Here is a 21719-nt window from a genome sequence, read left to right as displayed (position 1 = left end):
GCAAGTGGAGGGGGAAAGGTGGCAGTTTGACTGCCCTCATGGAGCCCATTTGGACCACTTAAGTGGCCAATTAAGGACCATTCTCCCCTCCGTAGGCATTTTCCCCATGTCAGGGAGCCCACTGTCATGGCAGTAAACCATCCAGTGAAACCTGGCAGCCTCCCAGCGCTCTCCGGGTGGGGATTGGCCCTCCTTTTTGGGGACTCCATGGCCCACTGAGGGGCCCCATTCCAGCAATGGCTGCCCCTGCGGCAACGATGCTGAATTCCCACAGCGACTCATCCCCGAACCACCCGCCAGCCCCCCAGATTGTCGGGACCCTTCTGCCTGCCTGGCCTCAGCATCCACCAAACCCACATACTCTTCTGCGAGGATACCTCAACCATCAGTTCTGATATATAGGATAAACTGTCACTTGGAAAGGCATGGATTAATCAGGGATAGTTAGAATGGATTTGTTAAGGGAAGGTATGTCTTCCGAACTTAATTGATTTTTTTGAGGAAGTAACTAGGAGGATTGATGAAGGTAGTGCAGAGGATGTTGTCTACATGTATTCTAATAAGGCATTTGACAAGGTCCCACATGGCAGATTGGTCAGAAAAGTAAAAGCACATGGAATACAGGGGAATGAGGTGAGTTGGATCCATTGGCTCAGTGACAGGAATCAAGGGGTAATGGTCAGCGGACATTTTTGTGAATGAAAGGCGGTTTCCAGTGACGTTCCACAAGGCTCAGTGTTGGGTCCCTTGCTGTTTGTGGTATATTAATGATTTGGATTTAAATATGGGAGACATGATTGGGAAATTTGCAGATGACACCAAAATTGGCCGTGTAGTTGATGTGAAGAGAATAGCTGTAGATTCCAGAATGATTACCAATGGTTTGGTTGAGTGGGCGGAAAAGTGGTAAATGGAATTCAATCTGGAGAAGTGTGATGTAATGCATTTGGAGAGGGCAAACAAAGCAAGCGAACACACAATAAACAGGAGGATATTGAGAGGTGTAGAGGAAGTGAGATATCTTGAATTGCATGTTCACAGGTCCCTGAAGGTCGCAGGGCAGGTAGATGAAGTGGTGAAGAAGGCATATTGGCTGAGGTATAGAATACAAAAGCAGGGATGTAATGCTGGAATTGTATAAAATGCTGGTTAGGCCACAGCTGCAGTATTGTGTACAGTTTTGGTCACCACATTACAGGAAGAACATAATTGCTCTGGAGAGAGTACGGAGGAAATTCATGCCATGGCTTGAAAATTGCAGCTTTGAGGAAAAATTGGATAGGTTTGGGTTGTTTTCCTTAGAACAGAGGAGGATGAGTGGTGACTTCATTGAGGGGTACAAAATTATGAGGGGCCTAGATCGAGTAGACAGGAAGGACTTGTTTCCCCTAGTGGAGTGGTCCCTTACCAGGGGGCACAGATATAAGGTGTTGGTAGAAGGATTAGAGGGGACATGAGGGAAAACCTTTTCATTCTGAGGGTGGTGGGTGTCCAGAATTCACTGCCTGTTTCGGTGATGGAGGCAGAAACCCTCAACTCATTTCAAAGGTACCTGGACCTGCACCTGAAGTGTTGTAACCTACAAGGCTACAGACCAGGTGTTAGAAGGTGGGATTAAATTGGATGGCTAGTTTTTTCAGGTGGTGCAGACATGATGGGCTGAATGACCTCTTTCTGTGCTGTAACTTTTCTATGGTTCTATGGTTCTCTTCTCGCAGCTGCAACCTCAGCAATGGCCATTGTTAGTGGTGGTGCTGCTGAGCCTGCTGAGCTGCCAGCCCTCTGATTCGGCCGGCAGCTCTTGGGGGCATGCTGCCAACCTTAATTGGGACAGATTCCCCAGCGGCATCCATTTAGTTGCCCTGAATATGCCTCCCCAGGTGTCACCATCAGTCAAAGCAGGGTCACCTCCCGCGTTCAGTCCCAGCAGCAAGACTTCAGCTGCAGTGGAAACATTCAGCCCAATATTTCAGTGAGCGAGCAGCCAATCTATGAAACAGGCTCCCGAGGGAGATGATGGAAGCTGTTAGTATTGACCAACTTAGATAGATTTCTGTCAGAAAATAAGATTTTAGGAATGGTATATGAGCAATTTGAGACATGATGTGTGGTATGTTTAGCATGCTTGGGGGAATAAAACTAACTTCAGACCTTTGGTTCCCAAAGCTCTCTTCCACTGTGGATTTCTTTGCCTTATGTCTGGCCCTGTTGTAGGCTAATTGATAGAGATTGATATGTTTAATCAACAGCTCCGTTATCATTCTATCAGTCAACCAGGATAGTAGGAGGCGAACTAGGTGGACCTTGGCCTTTTATCATCTAGCATTTCCTATATGATCAACTGGTATCATAGCTGTGTTAAAGCTGGTATTAATTGAATTCATACTGACCTATTGCATAAGGCAAATTTACAATGGATTGCTTAGACAGTGGACACTTTTACATATGTTTTGTACTCCCAATGTCAAAATGCTACAAACTTGTCAAGCTCCAAACACCTATATTCACACAGTTCCTGTGAGCTGCCATCAAGTCTAAGGGTCTGAACCATTTAATAGAAAAAGGAGAGGGACAGAATTTTGAGTCCTGCTTTCCTAGGATCACATATCTAATACAGAAGTGTCCATTGATTCAGCCGAACAGACTAGAAATTATACCCTTAACATTACTGTGAAGCACAGTCCTGCATGGATTGTCTCACTAGGGTGCAATGCAAAATAATATCATAAGAATAAACTGGCTAGTCTCCCAATTAACAGTCATCAAACCAACTGCACATGAACAACTATCTGCCAAAAGTTTATTCATATGGCTATTTCTAAATCTATACATGTCATTTTTTTCCCCTTTTAAGTATTTGTACTTGTTAGATTTAAACAGAAGGATGGGCCTAACTGAGAATCTTGTATCAGCAGAATGAGATTGGCAGCAAAAGAGAGGAAATTAAATGGTCCGGGTTAGTACCTTGCTGAGAGATACCAACAAAGGCTTCTGAAGCCTGCAGTTGAGCTGCTGGATATGTAATAACTACTGAATGTGTTATCCATGAAAGGCTTCCACTGCGATGTCCAGACTGGCCAAGAGAGTGTGGGAAAATGGCGCACTGACACGGAACACAAAAGTCCGAGTGTATCAAGCCTGTGTCCTCAGTACCTTGCTCTACGGCAGCGAGGCCTGGACAACGTATGTCAGCCAAGAGCGACGTCTCAATTCATTCCATCTTCGCTGCCTCCGGAGAATACTTGGCATCAGGTGGCAGGACCGTATCTCCAACACAGAAGTCCTCGAGGCGGCCAACATCCCCAGCTTATACACACTACTGAGTCAGCAGCGCTTGAGATGGCTTGGTCATGTGAGCCGCATGGAAGATGGCAGGATCCCCAAAGACACATTGTACAGCGAGCTCGCCACTGGTATCAGACCCATCGGCCATCCATGTCTCCGCTTTAAAGACGTCTGCAAACGCGACTTGAAATCCTGTGACATTGATCACAAGTCGTGGGAGTCAGTTGCCAGCGTTCGCCAGAGCTGGCGGGCAGCCATAAAGGCGGGGCTAAAGTGTGGCGAGTCGAAGAGACTTAGCAGTTGGCAGGAAAAAAGAGAGGCGCAAGGAAAGAGCCAACTGTGAAACAGCCCTGACAACCAAATTTTTCTGCAGCACCTGTGGAAGAGCCTGTTACTCTAGAATTGGCCTTTATAGCCACTCCAGGCGCTGCTCCACACACCACTGACCCCCTCCAGGCACGTATCCATTGTCTCTCGAGATAAGGAGGCCAAAGAGAAGAGCAATGCAGACTTGAAGCTCCCAGATTCGTTTCTCTCTGCACAGAAGGAGGCCATTTGGCCCATCGTGCTTGTGCTGAGTCTTTCAAAGAGCTAATCAATTAGCCCCACTACCCTACTCTTTTCCTGTCGCCTTGCAATATTTTCCTTTTTAAGTTTTCCCATTTGAAAGTTATTATTGTACATGATTCCACTACCCTCTCAGACAGTGCATTCCGGATCATAATAACTGGCTTTCTCAATCACTCAATCAGCATTCCTCCCAGCTTCACATTAAAACCATGACTGCTGCTGGCCACTGGGCACTCCACTCCCGATTTAACTTCCCCAGTCCTGCCAACACTCTTGAGGACCTCGGCCAGCGTCCCAGCTAGCCAGTTATGCTGCCCCCTGCAACCTCACTCCCCATCTCCACCCCAGGCGACTTGCCTCTCAGGCCACGAATGGAGCCCGCAGCTTGCCAGTACTATCCTAATGTGGTCAGCAAACCAATTTGAAGTAGTCCTTTCCTCAGAACTGATCAAAGGATATTGACCTGAAATGTTAATTCAGTTTCTCCCTCCACAGATGCTGCCAGACTTGCAGAGTATTTCCATCTGTCTTTATTTTAGATTTCCAGTATCTGCAATATTTTGCTATTATACCAGAAATAACCAGTTGATTTAATTTGAACTGTTTACTAACTTTCAGAAAAAAACTAAACCAATCATCATTGCAATGATTGGATATTTGATATTGCTGTTCATCCGTCATTAAACTTTCTCATCTTGGATTTTTCACGCTTAAGTGAGTGATGAGAAGAGTTAAGGGCAATGTATTTACATAGACAGATGTTATGAGCATAGAATGCCTTGCCACAGCAAGTAGTTGAGGCAGATTGCACCTTTAGAGAAGGAGTGGTAAACAAATGAAAAGGATACAAGGCTTTGGGCACAGCAACTACAACATAAATTTAGATGGCGCCTTTAATGTAATAAAACATCCCAAGTCGCTTCACAGGAGCATTATCAAACAAAATATGCCACCGAGCCACAGAAGGCGATATTAGGTCTGATGACCAAAAGCTTGGTCAAAGAGGCTGGTTTGCAGGAGCAACTTAAAGGACGAAAGGGAAGTAGAGAGATGGAGAGATATTGGGAAGGTATTCCAGAGCTTAGGGCCGAGGCAACTGAAGATGTGGCGACCAATGGTGCCACTATTAAAATCAGGGATGCACAAGAGGCCAGAATTAGAGGAGTTCAGATATCTCAGAAGATTGTGGGGCTGGAGGAGAATACAGAGATGGGGAGAGGCGAGGCCATGAACGGGTTTGAAAAGGAGGATGAGAATTTTAAAATCAAAACGTTGCTTGACCAGGAGCCAAAGTAGTTCAGTGAGCACAGGGATGAATGGGGAACAGGACTTGGTGCAAGTTAAGACATGGGCAGCAGAGGTTTGAATGATCTCAAGTTTACGGAGTGTAGAATGTGGGAGACCAGCCAGGAGTGAGTTCAACAGTCAAATCTGGAGGTAACGGAGGCATGAATGAGGGTTCAGCAGCGGATGAGCTGAGACAGGGCAAAGTCGGGCAATAATATGGAGGTGGGAATAGGTGGTCTTTGTGATGGTACAAATGTGAGGTCAGAAGCTCATTTCTGGGTTAAAGGTGACACCAAGGTTGTGAACAGACAGGTTTAATCTCAGACTTTTGCCAGGGAGAGAGATGGACTCAGTAGCTAGGGAACAATTTGGAGCAGGGAACGAAAACAATGGCTTCAGTTCTTCCCAATATGACTTTAGTTATTTTTTCTTTTTTCTTTTTTGTGTTTATTTTATTTTAGTTTGTTCAGTTTATTTCTACTGTGCCTACCCACTGTTATTTTCATGTTTGTGCTTGTAGCTGTTCAGTTTTCAGTCCATTAACACCCTATCTGTACTAATGCTTTGTCTTTCAACACACCATTAACATATTGTTTGCCTTTGCTTCATGACCTTCTGCTCAGCTATTCTGTGACCTTGTCCTATCAATACCTTCTCTTTTGTTATCTCTTGCCCCACCCCCGCTTTACTTGCTTAAAATCTTTTACATTTCTTATATCTGCCAGTTCTGAAGGGTCACTGACCTGAAGCGTTAACTCTGCTTCTCTCTCCACAAATGCTGCCAGACCTGCTGAGTATTTCCAGCGTTTCTTGTTTTTATTTCAGATTTCCAGCATCCGCAGTATTTTGCTTTTATATTAATTTAGGATTGCTCTGCAAAAGAGACAGGATGGCACGAATGGCCTCCTTGTGTGTGATAAAAAAAATGGGTTCTGTGGTATCATGCTGGCTAAGCAGAAGCTGGGGCAATGGGAAAGAGGGCATTTTTTTTGCATTTTGCAAACCAACGTTCTTCCTTTTCCTAAGGCTCAAAAGTCAAGAATCATATCACACGTTTAAAACCAGAAAATGTTGGCTGTTTCTACAGTGTATTATACTTCGGGTAGGCAAACTCATGTCGTCTCATCCTAGCAATTATTCAGACGCCTGAGTTTTTTTTCCCCTTATTTTCTCCCGTAGCCTCTGGATGTGGGAAACCACAATTACCAACTCTGCTACATCCACTTTACTGTGTTCCAGATAGCAAGAGTGCCTCTCGGCTCTTCGTTTGCTGTACCTCTGACAGCAGAATGACGGCAATATCTTGAATCGGGCAGCCTCACTCCTTGGCCTTCGACCGGACGTTGCTGCTCCTAAATGCAGCTCCCCTTCAAGTGCAAGCAGTAGTCATTTAAGAGCCCCTTTCTCCAATCACCCACTTCCCTGTGCCCAGGGCAATCTCGGCAAGCACTGTAATGAAATTATGCTCATGACTTTGTAAAGTCTGCACCAGAACCAGAATTTTCTGCCCTTTTATTTTTACATTTCTTTTTAGTTAAGGGCTGAGAATAGTGGTATGATGTATTATATCTAAAAGAACTGGATGTATTTGATGGACAAGAGCTGGTCGGATGTGTAAATATGATTTCTAATGCATCTTTGCCTGGTAAAATAACTACCGCCTCCTCAGACATAGAATCCCTCTGGTACTTTTATATAAAGATGATTCATTTATCATGAAGGCAAAGCTGATACCCTTGGCTTGATAAAAGTAAGGGGTAAACAAGAATCTCTCGGGTGAGTCTAATAATTCTGTTCCATTAAAAGATATGCAAGGAGCCATGAGTGTATGCCTGTTGTGCTGTCTCCTCTCAGACTTGTTTTGCCTGCTTGTTAACCTCCAATTAGTCTCTCACTGTTTCCAAAATGATGTGTTTTATGCAGATGACCACACCCAAGTGAGCAAGGCCTCCCTCAGTGTTAGGATTCTGGATGTTAATGACAATGCTCCAGAACTTTCCATGCCATTCGAAGCTGCTATTTGTGAAGATGCCAAACCGGGTCAGGTAACAGATGCAATATTCATTGGATTTTTGAGTTAATGCAATCTGCTAAATCTCCTCCCAGAGCACACAATACCATTAATTGATACAAGCCAACTCTTGTCCTCATTAGGCAAAGCCATCTGTATTGATTTCAATAAATAGAGAATCAATAAGTGCCTGATGTAATGTCCCATCAGCTGTGTTCTAATAATGCAGTTCATTTTGAGTTCCAAGGCCTGCTTTGCTGACTGAAGATTATCAGAAAACCTGAATAATTAATACACACACAATGAGGCACAATGGACAATTTGCCCAGGAGTTACCACTTCAGTCTTCATGGCACATACTGGGATGGTATAGAGGGAAGTTCGACAACTGGAAATTTTCCTGACATTAATTTTTAATGGTGAAAAATCACGGGCTGGGAGTGTGAACTTTCCCAACATGTGCTCCCACTGCATGCTTGGAGCATTGAAACAGAAATTCCCAGGCAGTTGTTTACAGTTAACATTTTTGAAATCGCTGATTACTCCACTTAAAAGAAAAATATTGCATTTGTATAGCATCTTTCATGACCTCAAGACAAATCTCTTTACAACAGATTTGAACAACACTTTTGAAGTGTAGTTACTATCATGATGTAGGGAGAGTGGAAGTCAATTTGCACACAGCAAGGTCCCACAAAAAGCAATATGAGAATGAACAACCTGTTTCAGTGGTGTTAGTTGAGGGCCATGACACTGGAAGAACTTCTTTGCTCATCTTCAAAATAGCGCCGGATAGGGCAGATGGGACCTCGGTTTAATATCTCATCTGACAAACGGCACCTCCAACAGTGCAGTGCTCCCTTAGTACTGCAGTGGGAGTGTCAGCCTAGATTTTGTGTTCAGGTCTCTGGAGTGAAAGGCAGTTTGTCCGTCTAATACCAGGCAGGTACCAGCAAAAACCTGTTGCAAAACAAGTGTGCTTCTACGTACGTTTTAGGAGTAAACAATGACAAAATGTCCATCAAGGTTACGGGAAGTTATTCTGTGTCAGCTGAACAGACTTTTGCTGACATAAGGCCACAAGAAAACATGTCTTTGAGCAAACCAACCAGAACAGAAAGATAACAACAACTTGCAATTATATATCGCCTTAATGTAGTAAAACATCCTGCGGTGCTTCACAGGACAAAAATTGACACTGAGCCAAAGAAGGGGACATGAGGACAGGTAACCAAAAGCTTGGCCAAAGAGATAGGTTTTAAGAAGGGTCATAAAAGGAGGAGAAAAAAGGGCATAGAGGTTTAGGGAGTGAATTCAGAGCTTAGGGCCTAAACGGCTGAAGACAAGGCTGCCAATGGGGGGGCAATGGAAGTCAGGGAGACACAAGTAGCCAGAGTTAGAGGAGTGCAGATATCTCAGAGAGTTGCAGGGTTGGAGGAGATTACAGAGATAGGAGGGGCGAGGCCATGGTGAGATTTAAACACAAGGATAAGAATTTTAAAATCAAGGCACTGCTTGACCAGAAGCCAAGTAGGCCAGCAAGCACAGGGGTGATGGGTGAACTGGACCTGGTGTTAATTCTTTTTTTTAACAAAGCATAGTGTTAGTGGATTTTCTCCATGGTTACCATCACAACAAAGAATTGTTAGTCTGGTAATGATAACTCTGCCATCACTCACATACATGTTATTTAATAATAACAAACTTTAGTACATTGATTGATAATGATCTTCTATATTGTATTAAATGACAAGATGACACACGAATAATACAATCTGGTTCCCAGGTTCTGACTACCTCGAGAGCATGCACTGGCTCAAAAGAACAAAACATTCCATTTCCAAGACCTGGAGCAACCAGTTCCAGCCCTCCAGGCCCTTCATGAAGCTGAGTGGCTGCTGACCCTACTGAGAATGCTCTGCCTTAAAAGGGAACCAGTCTCTATTCTTATACTATAAGAATCTTGGCCTCTGCTTATGTATTATATAGGGTCCACGTCTAGCTGAGGTAGCATTTTTAGGCGTTTAACCAAATTATAAACTTCTTGGCCTTTTCCTCAGTTCTAATCTTTGTTTATAATATGGTAAGTGTCTAGTCAATCTTCAACTTAAACTGTGTATGTGGTGTCTTGGCAACTAGCCTCTTATCAGGGTATGATCCTTTTTTTTCCTGGGTATTTATCAATCTCTGTTGTGTTTCTAAACTGCCTTTTGTCCATACTTGGAGATAAGTTTAAGATTTTCCCGTTATTCCACTCTGCTATAAAGCTAAAAACCGAAGAGAATGCGAAAAGTTTAATCAGAAGAGGAAGATAGCTATAAATGTAAAAACAGATAGCAAGAGTTTCTACAGGTATTTAAGTGTTGGTCCTTGAGAGAATGAGAATGGGGAGTTACTAGTAGATAATAAGGAAATGGCAGATGAAATGAACAAATATTTTGCTTCTGCCTTCACTATAGAGGATACAAAAAATATAACAGTAATAGCTGTAAATCAGGAGGTGGAAGGAAGAGAGGAACTTGGTGAAATTACAATCACCAGGGGAGCGGTACTGAGCAAACTGATGGAGCTGCGGGCTGACAAGTCCCCGGGTCCTGATGGGCTTCAACCTAGGGTCTTAAAAGAGGTGGTTAATGAGGTCGTAGATGTGTTGGCGTTCATTTTTCAAAATTTGCTAGTTTCTGGAAAGGTTCCATCAGACTAGAAAGTAGCAAATATAACCCCTCTATTCAAGAAGGGAGAGAAGCAGAAAACAGGTAACTATAGGCCAGTTAGCTTGACGTCTGTCATGGGGAAGGTGTTAGAATTGATCATTAAGGAGGCTATAGCTGGGCACTTAGAAAAACTCAAGGTAATTGGGAATAGTCAGCATGGTTTTGTGAAAGGGAAATCATGTTTAACCAATTTATTGGAGTTTTTTGAAGGAGTAACATACGCTGTGGATAAAGGGGAGCCCATTGACATACTGTACTTGGATGTCCAGGAGGCATTTGACAAGGTGCCACATTAAAGGTTATTGTGAAAAGTAGGAGCTCATGGCATAGGGGGTAACATATTAGCATGGATAGAAGATTGGCTGGCTGGCAGAAAACAGAGAATATGCATAAATCGGTCCTCCTGATTGGCAGGATATGATGACTGGAGTTCAGCAGGGGTCTGTGCTGGGGCCTCAACTTTTTACAATGTATTTCAATGACTTGGATGAGGGGAGCAATGGCATGGTAGCTAAATTTGAGATGACACAAAGATAAGTAGGAAAGTATGTTGTGAAGAGGACAGAAGGAGCTTGCAGACCGATATAGATAGGTTGAGTGAGTGGGCAAAAATTGGACAGACGTAGTATAATGTGGGAAAATGGGAAATTGTTCACTTTGGCAGGAAGAATAAAAAAGCAGAGTATTATGATCTAATTGCCATAGCAGAAATGGGGTTACAGGGTGACCAAAACTGGGAACTGAATATTCGAGGATATTCAACCTTTAGGAAGGACAGACAAAAAGGGAAAGGAGGTGGTGTTGCACTGATAATAAGAGATAGGATCAGTACATTAGTAAGGGAGGATCTCAGACCAGAAGAATAAAATGTGGAATTTGTTTGGGTGGAGCTAAGAAATAGCAAGGGGCAGCAAACATTGGTAGGAGTTGTTTATAGGCCACAAAATAGTAGTGGTAGTGTGGGGCATGGCATTAATCAGGAGATTAGAGAAGCATGTAGCATGGGTAATACAGTAATCATGGGTGACTTCAATCTGCATATAGAATGGGTAAACCTAATGAGCACTAATGCTGTGGAAGACAAGTTTCTGGAGTGTGTTAGGGATGGTTTTCTAGAGCAGCATGTTGAGGAACCAACGAGAGTAAAGGCTATTTTAGATCTAATATTATATAATGAGAAAGGGCTCATTAATAATTTTGTTATAAAAGAACCTTTAGGGATGAGTGCCCATAATATGATAGAACATTATACGATGTTTGAAAGTGAGATAGTTCAATCTGAAGTCAGGATGTTAAATTTGAACAAAGGAAGTTATGAAGGTATGAGGGCCAAATTGGCTGAGGTGGATTGGGAAAATACATTAAAAGGTATGACAGTACATAGGCAATGGATAGTCTTTAAAGAAATATTACATAGTTTACAGCAACTATACATTACTTCGAGGCACAAAAACCCCAAAAGTAAAGGCAGTCAACCGTGAATAACAAAGGAAGATAAGAATTGTATAAGATTAAAAGAAAAGGCCTATGAAGTTGCCAAAAATAGTAGTAAACCTGAGGATTGGGAGGATTTTAGAATACAGCAAAGGAGGACCAAGAAACTGAAAAAGAAAGGGAGAATAGAATATGAATGTAAGCTAGCAAAACATATAAAAACAGACAGTAAAAGCTTCTTTAGGTACGTAAACAGGAAACATTTAGCTAAGGCAAGTGTGGGTCCATTACAGGCAAAAGTCAGGAGAATTTATAATGGGGAATAGAGAAATGGCAGAGAAGTTAAATAATTACTATGTGTCTGTCTTCACTGAGGAAGATACAAAAAATCTCCCAGCATTAGAGATCCAAAGGATTAGGGGGAGTGAGGAATTGAAGGAAATTAGTATTATTAAGAAGGTTGTATTGGAGAAATTAATGGGGCTGAAAGTTGATAAGTCCCTAGGACCTGAATTTTATATCCCATGGTGTTGAAAGAGGTAGCTATGGAGATAGTCGATGCATTGGTGATCATCTTCCAAAATTATATAGATCCTGGAGTGGTTCCTGCAGAATGGAAGATCGCAAATGTCACCCCACTATTTAAGAAGGGAGGGAGAGAGAAAACAGGGAATTATGGACCTGTTAGCCTTGCATAAGTCATTGGGAAAATGCTAGAATCTATTCTAAAGGATGTGATAAATGGAGACTTGGATAATAATGATCTGATTGGGCATAGTCAACATGGATTTATAAATGGGAAATCATGTTTGATGAGCCTGTTGGGAGTTTTTTGAGGATGTTACTCACAGAATTAATAAAGGGAAGTCGGTGGATGTTGTATATTCGGATTTTCAAAAGGCCTTTGATAAAGTCCCTCACAGGAGGTTGGTTAGCAAAATTAAAGCACATGGGATAGGAGGTAACATACTGGCATGGATTAAGAATTGGTTAACAGGCAGAAAACAGAGAGTAGGAATAAATGGGTTAGTCTCGTGTTGGCAGGCTGTGACTAGTGGGGTACCACAGGGATCAGCGCTTGGGCCCCAGCTGTTCACAATATATATCAATGATTTGGATGTCAGGACCAGATATAGTATTTCCAAGTTTGTGGATGACCCAAACTAGATGGGAATGTGTGTTGTAAGGAAGATGCAAAGCAGCTGCAAGGGGATTTGGAAAGACTTAATGAGTGGGCCAGAACATGGCAGATGGAATATAATGTGGAAACATTTGAGGTTATCCACTTTGGTAGGAGGAATAGATGTGGAGAATATTTCTTAAATGGTAAGAGATTAGAAAGTGTAGATGTACAACGGGACCTGGGTGTCCTTGTCCATAAGTCACTGAAGGCTAACATGCAGGTGCAGCAAGCAATTAAGAACCAATTTTAAATAAGGGGGATGCCACTTAGGACTGAGATGAGGAGAAATTTCTTTACTCAGAGGGTTGTGAATCTTTGGAATTCCCTACCCCAGAGGGCTGTGGAAACTCAGTCATTGGGTATGTTTAAAGCAAAGATTGACAGATTTCTAACTATAAATGACATGAGGGGATATAAGGATAGTGTGGGAGAAAGGCATTGAAGTGGAAGATCAGCCATGATTGTATTGAATTGTGGAGCAGGTGTGATGGGCTGAATGGCATACTCCTGCTGCTATGTTCCTATGGTCCAACTTAAATGGAGAACGACTGCAGAATTCCGAGGTGCAGAGGGATCTAGGTGTTCTGGCGCATGAGTTGCAGAAAGTTAGTATGCAGGTACAGCAAGTAATAAAGAAGGCCAATGGAATGTTATCCTTTATTTGTTATCCAAAGTAGATAATCGGGATCCTGTAGATGTAGTATATCTGGACTTCCAGAAGGCATTTGATAAGGTGCCGCACAAAAGGTTAATACACAAGGTAAGATCACATGGGGTTAGGGAAAATTTATTAGCTTGGATAGAGGATTGGCTAACCAACAGAAAACAGAGAGTCGGGATAAACGGGTCTTTTTCCGGTTGGCAAGATGTAACTAGTGGGGTGCCACAGGGTTCTGTTTTTGGGCCCCAACTATTTACAATATATATTAATGACTTGGATGCAGGGATATAAGGTACTATAGCCAAATTTGCAGATGACACTAAAATAGGTGGGACAGTAAGTTGCAATAAAGAAATAAGAAATTTACAAATGGATAGGTTAGGTGAATGGGCCAAAATTTGGCAGATGGATTTTAACTTGGATAAGTGTGAGGTTATCCACTTTGGTCAGAAGAATAGAAAGTCAAATTATTATCTAAATGGAGAGAAACTTCAGAATGCTTTAGTACAGAGGGATCTGGGTGTCCTCTTGCATGAATCGCAGAAAACTAGTTTGCAGGTGCTGGAGGTAATAAGGAAGGCAAATGGAATTTTGGCATTTATTGCTAAAGGAATAGAATATAAAAGTAGGGAAGTATTGCTGCAACTGTACAAGGTATTAGTGAGACCGCACCTGGAGTATTGCATACAGTTTTGGTCCCCATACTTGAGAAAGGATGTAGTTGCATTGGAGGCAGTTCAGAGGAGGTTCACTAGATTGATTCCAGGGATGAGGGTTTGTCTTATGAAGAGAGATTGAGCACTGTAGACCTTTACTCTCTAGAGTTTAGAAGAATGAGAGGAGATCTAATTGAGGTATATAAGATGATTAAGGGGATTGACAAAGTAGACTTAGAGAGGATATTTCCTCTTGTGGGGCAATCTAGAACGAGAGGTCATAGTTTTAGAATAAGGGGTAGCAGATTTAAAATAGAGATGAGGAGAAATTACTTCTCTCAAAGGGTCGTGAGTCTGTGGAATTCACTACCCCAGAATGCTGGGACATTGAAAAAAATTTAAGGAGGCGATAGACAGATTTATAATTAGTAAAAGGTTGAACGGTTATGGAGAATGGGCAGTAAAGTGGAGTTGAGGCCGAGATGAGATCAGCCATGATCATATTGAATGGCGGAGCAAGCTCGAGGGGCTGAATTGCCTACTCCTGCTCCTAGTTCTTATGTTCTTATTATGACCTTATGACCTTATCATAAGAAGAATTGAAAATAAAAGTAAAGATGTTATGCTTCAGTAATACAGGGCATTGGTGAGACCACATCTCAAATACTATGTGCGATTTTGGTCCCCTTATTTAAGAAATGATTTAAATGCGTTGGAGGTGCTTCAGAGGAGGTTACTAGATTGATACCTGGAATGGGCAGGTTGTCTTATGAGGAAAGGTTGGACAGACTGGGCTTGTTTTCACTGGAGATTAGGAGAGTGAGGGGAGACCTGATTGAAGTTTACAAGATCCTGAACGGTCTGGACAAGGGAGATGTGGAAAGTATGTTTCCTCTTGTGGGTGAGTCTAGAACTAGGAGGCACTGCTTTTAAATTAGGGGTCGCCCTTTTAGGACAGAGATGAGGAGAAATGTTTTCTCTCGGATGGTTGTGCGACTTTGGAACTCTCTGCCTCAGAAGGTGGTGGAGGTGGGGTCATTGAATAATTTTAAGGCAGGGGTAGATAGATTCTTGTTAGGCAAGGGAATCAAAGGTTATCAGGGGTAGATGGGAGTATGTAATTTGAGACACAAACAGATCAGCCATGATCTTATTGAATGGTGGAGCAGGCTCGAGGGGCCGAATGGCTTACTTCTGCTCCTAATTCATATGTTCTAATCCTCGCATGTTTGTATGAAAGGATTCTGGAGCAGTTTGACCATTTATATCATCTTAAAATATTCTAACAGTTAGGGATAATGATAACCTTTGTTTCTGACAGTAGGAATGCCTCAATTTTTCTTCCCAATTCCATTGGTAGCCTCCAGGCTATAAAACAACTGGAAGTGAGGGTGCAGACAGACCACTCACTCCAGAGCCTCAAACAGCACCTCCCTGAGCCAGCCACAGGGAGGTGATGATGAAGCTTCCCAATCTACCTTTTTTTTTCTCGTAAACAGAGTTAATATTCGGAACGAACCAGGACGATGATTTGAATTTACATCCTTCTATCTGTGGAGATATGGGTTAGTGTTACAACAAGCTGTGTAACTCACAACCAAGAGCTGTTTGCCTCGTTCAACACCCAACCTCGAACATGTAGTTTGTCTTTGAATGCTAGTTTCATCATATTTGCGGACAATTTTACATGGTTTATGTGTTTACAACTCCTGGAATATCATACAGATGGAATATGGTAAGTCCCCACCACTTATAGGGGGCATGTTGTGTTAATGCTGCTATAAGCTTTGAAAGATATGTTGTCTTGTACAAGGGTTAAGACCTTCCTTGTTAATGGAGGTCTGAGAGCAGTGAGCGGGTCGCTAATGCTCGCTCTCGCAGTCGGGCACCATTCCTCACCCGATTGTTGAAGCTTCTTCCTTTCACAGATGGTGAGATTGTCTTCACACTGCTCTGTGTTTGACCATGCCCCTCTGGAACTGATCACTGTTTCCATCTCCAACATCTACTGGCTGATGAGTGAACTCTTACAACCTTGACAACCACTAAATCTATCGTAATAAAACCTGCCGAGACCCAAAAAATAGACACAGGAAGGATTTCTTACCCCTTCCTGAAACTCTGCTGCCAATATCCTAACTCGCACCAAGTATTGTTCACCCTTGTGTTTGCTAGCCTACATGGTCCGGCAACACCTCAATTTTCAAATTCTTATCCTTATTTTCAAATCCCTCCATGGCCTGGCCCCTCCTTATCTCTGTGACCTCCTCCAGCCCTGCAAGCCTCCAAGGTCTTGGCGTTCCTCCAACTCTAGCCTCTTGTGCATCCCTAATTTTAATTGTTCCACCATTGGCGGCCATACCTTCAGCTACCTGGTCCCTAAGCCCTGGAATTCCCTTCCTGAACCACTCCACCACTCTTCTCTTTTAAGATATTCCTCCATACCTACTTTTTGATGAAGATTTTAGTCATCTGCCCTCATAGCTCCTTACCTGACTCTGTCAATTTTTTTTTGATTATGCTCCTGTGAAGCACCTTGGGACATTTTACTACATTAAATGCAATATAAATGCAAGTTTTCATTGGTAATTAAATTGGATCTTATTGAACTGCTTGAAATAGCTGACACCTTTCATGTATTATAAGCAGTGCCTCAGTAATTGATTCCTATGAGAATGGCAGATGGTTCGAACTATTTTCCTACTTACGTGGCTGCCCATGATAAGCAGGGGCAGTGTAAGTGGCAGGGACTGTATTGATGAAACCAACACTTATCCATGCAAACAGAGTTCCATTTAGTCCATGCTGCCACAGAGTTGTAGAGGAATACAGCACAGAAACAGGCCCTTCAGCCCATCGTGTCTGTGCCGGCCATCAAGCACCTAACTATTCTAATCCCATTTTCCAGCACTTGGCCTGTAGCCTTGGATGCCATGGTGTTTCAAGTGCTCATCTAAATACGTTTCAAATATTGTGAAGTTTCCGACCTCTACCATCCCTGCAGGTAGTGCGTTCCAGATTCCAACCACCCTCTGAGTGAAAACATTTTTCCTCAAATCCCCTCTAAACCTCCTGCTCCATACCTTAAATCTATGTCCCCTGGTTATTGACCCCTCCGCTAAGGGAAAAAGCTTCTTCCTATCTAACCTATCAATGCCCCTCATAATTTTGTACATTTCAGTCATGTCCCCCCTCAGCCTTCTCTGCTCTAAGGAAAACAACCCTAGCCTATCCGGTCTCTCTTCATAGCTGAAATGCTCCAGCCCAGACAACATCCTGGTGAATCTCCTCTGCATCCTCTCCAGCGCAATCACATCCTTCCTATAGTGTGGCGACCAGAACTGTACACAGTACTCCAGCTTTGGACTAACTAGCATTTTATGCAGCTCCAGCATATTTACGACGCAACCAATTTTCGTATCATCTGTGAACTTACTGATCATACCTCTTATATTCACGCCTAAATCATTAATGTACACTACAAACAGCACTGATCCCTGCGGTATACCACTGGTCACAGGCTTTCATTAGCAAAAACAACCCTCGAACATCAGATCCTCTGCCTCCTGCCACTAGGCCAATTTTGGATCCAATTTGCCAAATTGCCCTGGATCTCATGGGCTGTTACCTTCTTAACCAATCTCTCATGCGGGATCTTATCAAAAGCCTTACTGAAGTCCATGTAGACTACATCAACTGCTTTATGCTCATCTGCACATCTAGTCACCACCTCGAAAAGTTCAATCAGGTTTGTTAGACACGATCTCCCTCTGACAAAGCCATGCTGACTATCCCTGATTAATCCTTGCCTCTCCAAGTGGAGATTAATCCTGTCCCTCAGAATTTGTTCCAATCGTTCCCCAACCACTGATGTTAGACTCACTGGCCTGTAATTACCTGGTTTATCCCTGCTACCCTTCTTGTATAATGGTACCATATTTGCTGTCCTCCAGGCCTCTGGCACTTCTCCTGTGTCCAGAGAGGATGTGAAAATTTGTGTCAGAGCCCCTGCTATCTCCTCCCTTGCCTCACATAACAGCCTGGGATACATCTCATCTGGTCCTGGGGATTTATCCACTTTTAAGTCTGCTAAAACAGCTAATACTTCCTCCCTTGCAATGCTAATATGTTCAAATATATCACAATCCCCCTTGCTGATCTCTACACCTACATCGTCCTTCTCCATAGTGAACACAGAAGAAAAGTAATCATTTAAAACCTCACCTATGTCTTCCGGCTCCACACACAGATTGCCACTTTGGTCCCTAATGGGCACTGCTCTTTCCTTGGTTATCCTCTTGCCCTTCAAATACTTATAAAATGCCTTGGGATTTTCCTTTATCTTGCCCGCCAGTGTTTTTTCATGTCCCCTCTTCACTCTCCTAATAACTTTTTTAAGTACCCCCCTACACTTTCTCTATTCCTCTAGTGCCTCTGCTGTTTTCAGCGCTCTGAATCTGCCAGAAGCCTCTTTTTCTTTCCTTATCCAATCCTCTATATCTCTTGACATCCAGGGTTCCCTGGACTTGTTGATCCTACCCTTCACCTTAACAGAAACATATTGGCTCTGAACTCTCACTATTTTCTCTTTGAATGACTCCCACTGGTCTGATGTAGACTTTCCTACAATTAGCTGCTCCCATTCCACTTTGGCCACATCCTGTTTTATCATATTGAAATCGGCCTTCCCCCAATTCAGTACCTTTATTTCCGGTCAATCATTATGCTTTTCCATAACTACCTTAAATCTTACAGAGTTACGGTCACTATCCCCGAAATGCTCCCCCACTGACACTTCTACCACTTGTTCGGCTTCCTATTTCCTAGGATTAGGTCCAGTACTGCCCCTTCTCTTGTGGGACTTTCTACATGCTGGTTCAAAAAGCTCTCTTGTATGCATTTTAAGAACTCGGCCCCCTTTAAGCCATTTGCACTAAGACTATCCCAGTTGATATTGGGGAAGTTGAAATCCCCTACTATTATTGCCTTATTATTTTTACACCTCTCTGAGATTTGCCAATATATCTGCTCCTCTATCTCTCCCTGACTGTTTGGAGGCCTGTAGTACACTCCCGACCAAGTGATTGCCCCCTTTTTATTTTTAAGTTCTACCCATATGGCCTCATTTGAGGAACCTTCTAAGATATCATCCCTCCTTACTGCAGTAAATCACTCCCTGATCAACAGTGCACTGCCACCTCCTCTTTTATCCCCTCCCCTGTCGCGCCTGAAGATTCTATACGCTGGAATATTGAGCTGCCAGTCCTGCCCCTCCCTCAACCATGTCTCTCTGATAGCAATCATATCATATTCCCATGTGTTAATCAATGCTCTCAATTTATCTGCCTTACCAGTAAGACTCCTTGCATTAAAATAGATGCAATCCAGCCTTAACAGGTCTATATTTGCTCTGCCTTCTAGACTGACTCAGTTTCTCTTACATATTTGACTATGCATCACCCCTTACTGTAACTCCACTCTGTATCCCATCTCCCTGCCAAATTAGTTTAACCCCCCTCCAACAGCACTAGCAAACCTCCCAGCAAGGATGTTGGTCCCGTTCCGGTTCAAGTGCAACCCGTCCAACTTGAACAGGTCCCACCTTCACAAGAAACACACCCAGTGATCCAGGAAATTAAAGCCCTCTCTCCTGCACCATCTCCTCAGCCACACATTCATCTTCTCTATCCTCCTATTCCTATACTCAGTAGCACATGGCACCAGGAGTAATCCAGAAATTACAACCTTTGAGGTCCTGCTTTTTAATCTGCTACCTAGCTCCCTAAATTCTTGTTGCAGAACCTCATCCCTCTTTCTACCTATGTCGTTGGTACCAATGTATACCACGACCTCTGACTGTTCACCATCTCCCTTCAGAATGTCCTGCAGCTGTTCCGTGACAACCTTGACCCTAGCACCAGGGAGGCAACATACCATCCTGGAGTTACGTTTGTGGCCACAGAAACACCTATCTGTACCCCTTACAACAGAATCCTCTATCACTACAGCTCTCCCACTCCTTTTCCTCCCGTCCTGTGTAGTTGAGCCACCCGTGGTGCCACGAACTTGGCTCTTGCTGCATTCCCCTGAGAAGCTATCTCCCCTAACAGTATCCCAAGCGGAAAATCTGTTAGATAGGAAGATGGACCCAGGGCACTCCTGCACTACCTGCCTAGTTCTTCTACTCTGCCTGGCTTCACCCATTCCCTTTCTGCCTGAGCAGTCTTTACCTGCGGTGTGACCACCTCCCTGTACGTGCTATCCACAATGATCTCAGCCTCGCGGATGCTCCACAGTGTCTCCAGCCACCGCTCCAGATCCAAAACGCGGATTTCAAGTAGCTGCAGCTGGAGACACTTCCTGCCGTAAGTGCTCTGGAAGAATATGGAATTGCTACAAAAGGTTCACAGGTTACCTTCTGATACTTTGTTCTTTTTTACAGCTGATCCACACAGTCAGTGTGGTGGACAAGGATAAACCACAGGGTGGCCATCGCTTTTACTTCACTTTGGTTCCTGAGGCAGCTGACAGTCGTCATTTCACCCTCTGGGATATCAAAGGTACACCTTGCTTCATAAATTATGTTGCAAATGGTAGCAAACCTGAAAGGCAACTTGGGTGTAGATGTCTAAAAAAATAACTCAGTCTATATTTTCATTCTCAGCAAAGCATAATATTAAACCACAAATAAACTGTAATCCTAAGACAAATTGCTTCAACATGACATCCATAGAAAGAATAATATTAAACCTATCCCAGCATGATGTACTTTCACCTGAAAGTGTTTGAACAGTGGATATTAGGCCAGTATCTTGAAAGTAATCTCATTTATCCTGATTCAGTGTTCTGTCACTGTTCATATCTGATTATAAATTCTGGTAAGTGCACCATCAAACATTGAGAAATCAGTCATTCCCAAACAAAACTGATATTCCTACTTCCAATGGATTATGCCATAATGTGCAGGCACATTTAAGATGTTCATATAAAGCTCCTTGCTCCAGCATTTGAGAGGAGGCATAACCCATTTAGAATACGAGTGCTTGTATAATTATATTGCACAGCATAATTTCAAGGCCTATGTGTAATACAGTAAGTGATGGAATGACAATACTGTAAACCAGTCACTTGTATAATAGACTATCCAGTTTAAATAAACTATACCATGTGCTTGGGTTGTTTTCATTAATTCCCCCATTATTACACCTAATTCATTATTAGTTATTGTGACAGCTTTTGCAAAGATCATAAATAATCCAGCTATTTTTAAAAAATGATCATGGGTTTGAATTTTTTTTGGCAAACTTTTTATTTTCATTTCTTGCCAGGTCTTGGCACACACTGCAGAGTGAAGGGAGTCTGAAAGGTGACTCTCCTCAGGTTTCTTTCTTTTCCAGGGGCAGGAGTTTGGTCTCGGCTCAGTAGTTCCCTGCAATGGAGAAAATGAAAGTTGGCACTGATCAAAGTGAAAAATTAAAGAAGTTGTGGTGAATAACTGATGCATTTAAGGAGAAACTAGATAAATGGATGAGGGATAAAGGAATAGAATGTTATGCTGATAGGGTCAGATGAAGAGGGATGGGAGAAGCCTTGTGTGGACCATAGACACCAGCATGGATCTATTGGGCTGAATGGCCTGTTTCTGCACTCTAAATTCTATGTAATGTTCAAGGAAAGAGCAATACTTTGAATTGTCAGGGATCAGTTTGTAAAGTCGCAGTCTTCTGTTGGACAACTGTCTTCTTTTCAGTGTTCATTACTGTTGTTTTGAAGGAAATGCACACTTTGTATATGTGCAGGATTAAATTTGTACAGAATCCTTCTTTCACCAGAAACATTACGTGTGTAGAACTGCAGCAGATGACAACATTGCTTATCATTCAGCGCATGCATTAACATCTCTTCTGGCTCGGTAAGT

The 21719-nt window shown here is 42.8% G+C and overlaps 1 protein-coding gene across 1 annotated transcript in view; it reads left to right on the top strand.

Annotated features, from left to right (window-relative positions):
• LOC137378444 (cadherin-22-like) overlaps positions 1–21719 on the top strand; it is a 755591-nt gene that overhangs the window by 652219 nt on the left and 81653 nt on the right. The window contains exons 8-9 of the mRNA XM_068048769.1: positions 7066–7187; positions 20244–20361. Of these exons, the coding sequence (XP_067904870.1) occupies positions 7066–7187; positions 20244–20361 (240 nt within the window). The remainder of the gene's footprint in view (positions 1–7065; positions 7188–20243; positions 20362–21719) is intronic.

The sequence above is a fragment of the Heterodontus francisci genome, chromosome 16 (assembly GCF_036365525.1).
Source record: "Heterodontus francisci isolate sHetFra1 chromosome 16, sHetFra1.hap1, whole genome shotgun sequence".
NCBI lineage: Eukaryota > Metazoa > Chordata > Chondrichthyes > Heterodontiformes > Heterodontidae > Heterodontus > Heterodontus francisci.
This window is presented reverse-complemented; position numbering and strand designations above follow the sequence as displayed.